The sequence below is a fragment of the Emiliania huxleyi genome (assembly GCF_000372725.1).
Source record: "Emiliania huxleyi CCMP1516 unplaced genomic scaffold EMIHUscaffold_227, whole genome shotgun sequence".
Classification (NCBI taxonomy): Eukaryota; Haptophyta; order Isochrysidales; family Noelaerhabdaceae; genus Emiliania; species Emiliania huxleyi.
In genome coordinates, this window is record NW_005200362.1 from 118,774 (window position 1) to 127,663 (window position 8,890).

The following is an 8,890-nucleotide window of genomic DNA, read 5'->3' on the forward strand; positions in this document are numbered from 1 at the left end:
AGTTGGGTGCAACATCCAACCACGGGGGGCGAATTCTTAGTATAAGCTGCTGTCCAGCAGATGGGGGGGCCCGTTGTGACTGTACTGCCCCAAATACCCCCCCCCCCCTCGCCCCGCAGCCAGGAGACCGCACGGCGGGCAAGCGCGCCCCCGGTCAGGCGTTAGGGCACCACCCGGCAGAGGGGTCGGGGCGGCGCCGCGGGAGGGTGCGAGCGAGGGGATGAGAGGCGCACGTCTGGGTGATTTCGCGCACGAGGCGGGCAAAGGGCAGCTTGCGGATCAGCAGCTCCGTCGAGCGCTGGTATTTCCGGATCTCTCTCAAGGCGACCGTGCCAGGCCTGCGGCGAGCGCGCGGCGCGGGTGAGAGGCGCGAGGAGGGAAAAAAGGGGGAGGGGGAGGGAGGGCAACGGGACATGTCCCATCGCGAATAACCGCTCCCAACGCGGCGCGCTACCATCCCCGCGTGTGCACGCCTGAAGCGGTGCGGCTTTCGCGCGGGAGGTGCGCCGTCCGCACGGCCCGCCGCCGGCTGCTGAGCGACGCTGCCCTGCCGCTGGGCTGGGCCGCCGACCCGGTGTGTGCGCCTACGCGGCGACGTCGCGGCCGGTGAGGGGCGGGAGGACCAAGCGCGATTCTGGAGCACCCGAGGACACCGAGGCATGTCAATGAGCAATTTCTGGTTCGCGCCCCACACGCCGCCCCGCGTGAATTGTGAAAAAACGTATCGCCTGAGCCGGCATCATCCGTAGAGGCACGAGTGTTCGAAGAGAGAGTGGACCTGAGCAACGATATGACTTGGAGGCAAATGATCGGAGTGGGAGTCAGAAATGTGGTCCTTGCGCGAGGGGAGCTCGATAGACTCGAGGGGCCAGGATACGCCGCGAGGAGGACGGAGTTGCGCCGAAAGGCGAAAGAAGCCGCGAGAACAAGGGACCGGCAGGCGGCGGCGTCGCAGGACGAGGCAGAAGAGAACGACGCGACAGAGGAGGAAGTGACAAGGGAGAGAACGACGAGAGTGGGACGACCGCGAGGTGGCATGAAGGTCGCAGCGAGAATCGGCGAGAGACTGCGAAGAGAGATAGGAAGAGGCAGACTCCCTAGGGTGGGCGACGGCTAGCGCATCACACACCTCTCCTTAAAATCCCAGTGTGGTGGCGGCGTGCGTGCCGTCCTCCCATTCCTCCCTTGGGCTGTCTGTTTTCTTTCTTTTGCGCGCCTACAGTTTCGCCAGGGAAACAGATTTCTTTGGGGGTGGGGCAGCGTGCTCACTCGTGTCCCGGCGTATGGGGTAGGCTGGAGAGGTGGACCGGACCTGTCGGCCGTGTTGTGTGTTCACGCTCAACTGGACGGAACGAAAGTCGGCGGGCAAACGAAGAGAGAGAGAGAGATTTTTAGCAATACCAAACAAATCTAACACTCACACGTCATTTGGGGCCTGGAGCCCTGTTCACGCGCGCGCGAGACGTGCAGACAGGGTTGCCAGGTGAGAGCGAATGGCGCGGTTCACGCCTCGCACAACAGAGAGAGAGATGCGCTCTGCATGGTGGGACATAAAAGAGAGCGTTGTTTGTGTTGTCAAACGAACGAATTTCCGGAAACGATTTTTTCCGCGCTGCCCCAGCAAGAAAAAAAGCGCGCGCAGCTGGGACCGTAACGGACATTTTGGCCCATGCGCGTGCTCTCCCTTTACCCTTTTGCTCGCCCTCCCGTCGGCGGCCGGATTGGTTGCAGGTTGGGCCGGAGCTGCTGAATCGGCTCGGGCCGGCACGAGGGGTGGTGCCTGCGCCTTCCAAAAGGCGCGCTCACGTCGTGGTGCTCGCGGCGGCGCGCGGGGCAGCTCCAACTATTGCCCCAGAAAGAAAAAGTCCTTTACTCTGCGTTGTTGAGCCAGGACTCAACATACATATACTCGTAATACTCGTTCGTTCTGTTGCCGTCCCAAACTGTCACTCCCCTCTCTCCCGGCCGGGGCGGGGCGCGCGGGGGGGGCGGCGGGTGTGCGGCGAGTGTGCGGGATGTCTGTGGGCCCAAGAGCGATATGCCATGTCCGCCTTGCGTTGTTTCCTAACATCGAAGGCTAAGCTCAAAAAAATCAACCACGCCCTCTGACATGGCTATCCGACGCTCTTGCACCCTCGCGACGCTGATCCTCTGCGCCGTCGGCGAAACCGCAATCAAATCAACCGACTCGTGCAGGACGGATGCCGGCTGGGAGCTCCTCGACTCAAATCGCACGGCGTTGGCCGTCATTGACGTGCAGCAGAACTTCCTCGACAAGCTGCCGCTCGACCAGCGGGCGAGCCTCGTGGAGCGCATCGCCTTCATTATGAAGGTTGCGAAAGCGATGAAACTGCCCATCCTTGCGACGGCCGAGGACTACGCCGCTGCCGGGCAGGGAGGAAGCAACCCGCCGATGCACCCGACGCTGTCCGCACTGCTGCCCGAGGGCACGCACGTCTGGAACAAGTTGGTTTGGAATCTCTACGGGCAGCCAGACATCCGCGCTGCAGTCGACGAGGTCGCCAAGGCGCACGGCATCAATACGTTCATCTTGGTCGGCTTGGAGACGGACGTGTGCGTTGCGCAGTCGGCTCTGGGCCTCAAGGCTGGCGGCTTTCGTGTCGTCGTCGTCGAGGACGCCGTCGGCACGCCGCCGCCCCACCACGCCGCCGGCATCGTGCGGCTGCGCGACGCGGGCGTGACCGTCACCGACGCAAAGGGCTTGTACTATGAGCTCGTACGCGACATCCCGACCGTCGTGCGAGTGACCCGCGAGATTGGCGGCGCACAGGTTGTGGGCGAGGACGTGCAGCCGCTCGAGGGCTGCGCGAGCGACTACACGCTGTGAGGGCGCGGGTGGGAGGAGGACGTGGAGAGGCATTGATTCGTGTACAGTTACAGTGTGACAGTGTGTTGTGTGAGCTGTGAGCTGTGACTGGGCGAGGGGCGTTCCCGTCAGGGGTATGCGTTCTGGCGCCGCGAGGGGGTGGGGCGCGGCGGCTCGATATGGCCGGGGGGGGGGGGGGGCAACCAGTTCTCGTTTGACCGGCGTAGCGCTGGTAGCGTGCCGGCAGTCGCCGAGCAGTGTCGCTCACACAAGCCGCAGCACAAGCGACTGAGGGCCAGTGGAGGGCGCGAGCCCATCGCTGTGACAGCTGTGGCAGCCGCACAGTAGGCTGTGTCAACTGTGCAGAGTGTGAGCAGCAGAGGAGCTGCTCTCCAGGCTTCTGTCGCAAAGAGCTGCATGCCACCGAAAGCGCTGTCGAGGTTCGCCAAGCGCGGCGAAATCGGGGGACACCGTCACCGACGTGCGACGAGCGCGTTGGACTTTACACTCCGGAGCGACAAAGACGGGCACACAGCGGACGGTGCGGGGCGTGTGCCCGTCATAGTGGCGAGGCGCGGGACCGTCTGTGGCGAGGTGGGTCGCGTCCCCCGATTTCCGTCAACCCAGCATCCACACCCTTTATCTCCTATCTGCTAGTGTGTAGTGAGGTAACCCGCGATACTGACTCTCGCTCTAACTATCGCGCGTCGGACCTCGGGCTTCCGCCGTTGTGCGGGTTCCCGCGCCGCCCGTCGCGTGGCACCCAGCGACCCAGGGGTATCCTTCCCCCAGTGCCCACAGGGGCGGGCCACATCGTGGAAGAGCTCCAGCTGTACTTTCAACCGCGCGATGGGATCGTCTCCCTGCTCCCATACTCTAGACCATAGACAGAGCACATACCTGCGCGTAGACGCGGGGTTCGTGTGTTAGCTGCGAGGGGCCAGAGCCGCCATCCCGCACGCTCGCTATCTGCAGCACTCGTGGCCAGGGGTGGCAACTCCCCCGTCCGGCCATCAAAAGATCGATCGATCGGCATATGGCATCAAAGAAAGGCGCGGGTCTTTCATGCATGCATGCATGCATGCACCTTAACTACACGCAGGCCGAAAAAGCGCTGCCGCCAGAACGCCCCCCAACCAACGTAGTTTCAAAACGGCGGTTCGCAACTACATTTTCGCCAGTACACGCAGGCCAGAACAGCGGCGACCCCTTTCATTCGGTAAAAGCTGTATTGAAGTTGTATGACGATTTGAGACTTGTGCTCGCGACGGCGGCAACGCACTTGTGCTTGACTCAGTCTGCGACCCCTGGAGGCCATGCTCGTTGGCAAGAGGGTGGTGGCGGTCGTCGCCCTGCTGCTTGCGCAGGCGAGCACTACGCTACCCTCCACGCCACCTCCTCCGCCCCTGCCCGCTCCTTCTCTCTCTTCACTCCACACGTGCGATGGGCCTCACCGTAGCAGCACTCTGCCTTGCAGGGAGCGGTGGCGACTCCTCCTGCTGCTCCGCCGGATGCGCCACCGCCGGATGCGCCACCGCCAACCGAAGCTCCTAGCTCCGCCCCTTCCTCCTCGCCGAGCTCCGCCCCCTCCTCCTCGCCGAGCTCCGCCCCCTCCTCCTCGCCGAGCTCCGCACCCTCGTCAGCACCCTCCTCCTCGCCGAGCTCCGCCCCATCCTCGTCCCCGTCATCGGCTCCCAGCTCCGCCCCCTCCTCCTCGCCGAGCTCCGCGCCCTCGTCAGCACCCTCCTCCTCGCCGAGCTCCGCACCCTCGTCAGCACCCTCCTCCTCGCCGAGCTCCGCACCCTCGTCAGCACCCTCCTCCTCGCCGAGCTCTGCCCCCTCCTCCTCGCCGAGCTCTGCCCCATCCTCGTCCCCGTCATCAGCTCCCAGCTCCGCCCCCTCCTCCTCGCCGAGCACCGCGCCCTCGTCAGCACCCTCCTCCTCGCCGAGCTCTGCCCCATCCTCGTCCCCGTCATCGGCTCCAAGCTCCGCCCCCTCCTCCTCGCCGAGCACCGCGCCCTCGTCAGCACCCTCCTCCTCGCCGAGCTCTGCCCCATCCTCGTCCCCGTCATCGGCTCCCAGCTCCGCCCCCTCCTCCTCGCCGAGCTCCGCACCCTCGTCAGCACCCTCCTCCTCGCCGAGCTCCGCCCCCTCCTCCTCGCCGAGCTCTGCGCCCTCTTCAGCACCCTCCTCCTCGCCGAGCACCGCGCCCTCGTCAGCACCCTCCTCCTCGCCGAGCTCTGCCCCATCCTCCTCGCCGAGCACCGCCCCATCCTCGTCCCCGTCCTCGGCGCCATCCTCCGCCCCCTCCTCGGCGCCGTCTACTGCACCCACCAGCCTGCCATCCTCCTCGCCGAGCTCTGCCCCATCCTCCTCGCCGAGCTCCGCGCCCTCGTCAGCACCCTCCTCCTCGCCGAGCTCTGCCCCATCCTGGTGACTCACATCCTTCCTGCTCTCACCTGATTCTCCTTCCCCGCGCCGCCTCCTTGGCCCCCTCTGGGGGCCCCCTTGAACGTTGAAGGCTTCGCCTTCGGATCATTATATAAAGCCGTAGGGGCCGCCCTTGGCTTGGCGCTTGGGGGCGTATTTTCTACTCCCAGCGGTGGGCCTCGCCCCCCCCCCCCAGTGTAAAAAAAAGATCTGATAGACCTCCGTCCTGCGTCCTCACGCTGGGAGAGGCGATACCCGCCCGCCGTCGCACCCAAACCTAAGCCCACTGCATCAAGACTGCGATAGAAGCACGTCGCGCCGTCCCCATCGGCACCACTGCATCCCACGCATTCGTGGCGGGATCGTACCGCTCGACCGAGCTAAGTGTGTTGTAGCCGTCATCCTCTCCGCCCACCGCATACAGCTTGCCGTCGAGCACCGCCACGCCGAAAGCTACCCGCCGCACCGCCATCGGCGCCACCGTCTCCCACGCATTCGTCGCCGGATCGTACCGCTCCACCGAGCTGAGGTAGTTGTTGAGGTAGCCGTTGCGGTTGAAGCCGCCCACAGCGTACAGCTTGCCATCGAGCACCGCGACGGCAAAATTACACCGAGCCGTCACCATCTGCGCCACCGTCTCCCACGCGTTCGCAGCCGGGTCGTACCGCTCCACCGAGCTGAGGTAGCTGGTGTGGCCATCCTCGTTGTCGTTGTGGCCTCCCGCAGCGTACAGCCTGCCGTCGAGAACCGCCATGGCGTGAGAACCCCGTGCGGTCGCCATCGGCGCCACCGCCTCCCACGCGTTCGTCGCCGGGTCGTACCGCTCGACTGAGCTGAGGCGGCCACCGTTGTACGACTCGTTGTAGCCTCCCACGGCGTACAGCTTGCCGTCGAGCGCCGCCACGGCGACAACGCACCGCGCCCCCCCCATCGGCGTCACCGCCTCCCACGCGTTCGCAGCCAAGTCGTACCGCTCCACCAGGTTGGAGGAGACCTCTGAGCCCATCGCCGCTGCCTCCGCTGTGGCCTCCATGTCCAGGCCGCCAGCCGCGTACAGCTTGCCATCCAGCACCGCCGTAGCGTAAGACTCTCGCGCCGTCGGCATCGGCGCCACAGCCTCCTCCTCCTCCCACTCATTCGTGGACGGGTCGTACCGCTCCAGCGAGTTGAAGCGCTCGCCCTCGCTGTCGTGGCCGCCGACCACAAGCAGGCGCGGCCTCTCGCGCTTCTTCAGCGTCTCCTTCCAGCCGCGGCGCCACGCGCGGCACGTCCCCTTGAGAGCGTGCTCCTTGGTCGGCAGCTGGGCGAGGATGTGCGGGGCGAGGTCCGGCGAGAGGAGGACCTCGGAGAGCACCCACTCGGGCTGCTCCACGAGCCGTGTGGCGTGCTCCTCCGCCACGCGCAGCGCGGCGTCGCTCGCGCCCGCCTGCGCCTCGATGATGGCGCACAGCTGCTCTGGCGAGAGGCTCGCGACGCGGGCGCCAATGCGGTGGGAGGCCATCGGAACGTTGAAGAGGATTTCGCTCGCAAGAGGCGGCAAGCAAGGCCTGCCCTGTCGCCTCGGCCAAGGGGACGACGATCAAGGGCAAGCGGACCGTCGCAGCACTGGCGGCTGAAGTCAACGTGTGGTCAAAGGCGGGCCGCGGCGCCGCCTCCGTCGCCGTGCCGTAAGATCGACAGCCACAGTCCGACCCCGTGCAAGGCGTCAACCGTCAAGGTGCGTGTGCGGGCCACACCGTCCACGCACGATTGTAATAGAATTCCAACCGAGACATCAGCAGATGTGTACAACTGTACATGGTGTGACGCGCGACCCTCCACATCCCGGTACTCAAGCAAGACGTGGTTCCTCGGCGCTGTATTCTCCGGCTGGTAGTCGACAAGCTGCCGAGCCCAAATCACTGTGTGTGTCACATTTCTTGTAGGCTTCTAAAAATCTCTCTCTCTCTCTCTCTCTCTCTCTCTCTCTCTCTCTCTCTGTGTATTCCCGTGCCCGCACCCGCACTGTCCGCGGCGCCCGGGGTGCGCGCACACCCCGAGCTCGCACGCACGTGGGGTCACAAGAAGGCACGCACGCGCCAACGGTCGCCGACGGCGAGCAGCGAGAGTACGCCGTTGCATTCACGTCCCAAACTGGTGGCGGACCATCGCATTCGGGAAGCGCTCCATCACGCGCAGCCACGGCTGCTCGACGACGACGGCGCAGCCCGGCGCCACAAAGTCAAAGAGGCGCATCGGGCCGTACTTTGTGAGCAGCCTCGTCCCATCAGCGCTGCCACCGTCGGTGGCCCTGGGCTCTGCCGCCGCCGCCGCCGCCTTGCCGCCGCCAACGCCGCCGCCAACGCCGCCGCCGCCGCTGCGCTTGCGCTTGCGCTTGCGCTTCGGCGTGCTTGTTGCCTCTGCGGACACCACCCCCTCAGCGGAGGGCTCTGCCGCCTCCGAAACTGGCGGCGGCACCGCGGCGGCGGCGGCGGCAGCGGCGGCCGCGGCCGCGGCGACTGCCGCCGCCGCGCCCAACCGGCGAAGACTTGGGTGGGCGTCGGCGTTGAGGTCGACGCGCAGCGACCACGTCTGCGCGCAGAGCAGCAGCGAGAGGGGAGCCGCTTGGTTAAAGACGATACGGAGGACCGCCTGCGGGGGGCGATAGGGGGAGATAGGGAGATAGGGGGAGATAGGGGGACTTACGGAGGACCGCCTGCGGGGGGAGAAGACAGGGGGCGAGGTGGGTGACGGCGGCGGCGCCGGGGGGGGGGGGGGGTCGGGGGGGGGGGGGGGGGGGGGGGGGGAGGGAGGGGGGGAGTGGGGGCGGGGGGGGGGGGGGGGGGATGGGGGGTGGGGGGGGGGGGGGGGGGGGGGAGGGCACACACCCGGGACAAAGGCGAGCGCCGCAGGCGGCGACGAGAGGCGCGGCATCGCGCCGTGGAAGGCGAGGGCGTCGAGCGAGTAGATGCTCACGCGGCGGCGCGCGTCCGCCGCCGCGGCCCACTGCAGGTCGGAGGAGAGGCTTAGCCGCAGAACCGCCGCCAGGGTGCCGTCGGCAACCGCGTCGCCGGTGTCCGCGCCTAGAGGGGCGGGGGGAGATGGGGTGAGGAGGGCGGCAAGGGCGCGCCGCGAGGGGAAAGGTGCGACGAGAGGGGCGCACGGCAGAGGGAACGGCAGAGGGGGAGGTCCGAGTGCAGCGAGAGAAGAGGCCGTTGGGCGAGGTATGCGGCGAGGGGTGCGGTCGATGCACTGCCAGCACCTCTGCTATGCTGTGCTACTACACCGGCGCCGGCGAACTCGTCGAGCGGAGGGCGCAAGGTGTGGATGCAGGGCGGGGCGTCGGTAGCGGCGTCGAGGGGCAGCGCCTGTGCCGCCGCCGCACGAGTGTGAAAAGACGACCACTCCGGGCGGTGTGAGGAGCGTCGTAGCGCGGGCGTGCGGGCGTGCGGGGTGCAGCAGGTGGGGCGGTGTTGAGGGGGGGTGCTTGGCCACCCCGGGGGGAGGAGGGGCGGGGGGGGGGGTGCCTCGGTGGTGTCTCGAGGTTTGTCTGCTCAGGACCAAGCGGTGGCTCGGAATCCATGCCGACATTACAGAGTCGTCAACCGCACCAGAGGGCAGTGTGTGTGTGGGGGGGGGGGGAAGGGGGGGTGC

The 8,890-nt window shown here is 66.8% G+C and overlaps 3 protein-coding genes across 3 annotated transcripts in view; 1 reads left to right on the top strand and 2 right to left on the bottom strand.

Annotated features, from left to right (window-relative positions):
• Nucleotides 1-154: 154 nt before the first annotated feature.
• EMIHUDRAFT_235882 (hypothetical protein) lies at nt 155-457 on the bottom strand (the record flags this gene model as incomplete). Its single annotated transcript, XM_005779777.1, has 2 exons — nt 155-338; nt 414-457. The coding sequence occupies 2 exons, from the start codon at nt 455-457 to the stop codon at nt 155-157; spliced, it is 228 nt and encodes a 75-aa protein (XP_005779834.1).
• Nucleotides 458-2,110: 1,653 nt separating this feature from the next.
• EMIHUDRAFT_114675 (hypothetical protein) lies at nt 2,111-2,848 on the top strand (the record flags this gene model as incomplete). The annotated part of the gene is made up of 1 exon (XM_005779778.1): nt 2,111-2,848. The coding sequence occupies one exon, from the start codon at nt 2,111-2,113 to the stop codon at nt 2,846-2,848; it is 738 nt and encodes a 245-aa protein (XP_005779835.1).
• Nucleotides 2,849-7,164: 4,316 nt separating this feature from the next.
• The window catches only part of EMIHUDRAFT_457186 (hypothetical protein), a gene marked incomplete at its 5' end in the record, with an annotated part of 5,112 nt that continues 3,386 nt past the window's right edge, over nt 7,165-8,890 (bottom strand). The window contains 4 exons of the mRNA XM_005779779.1: nt 7,165-7,514; nt 7,776-7,888; nt 8,276-8,319; nt 8,523-8,604. Coding sequence (XP_005779836.1) covers nt 7,379-7,514; nt 7,776-7,888; nt 8,276-8,319; nt 8,523-8,604 — 375 coding nt within the window. The 3' untranslated portion in view covers nt 7,165-7,378. The remainder of the gene's footprint in view (nt 7,515-7,775; nt 7,889-8,275; nt 8,320-8,522; nt 8,605-8,890) is intronic.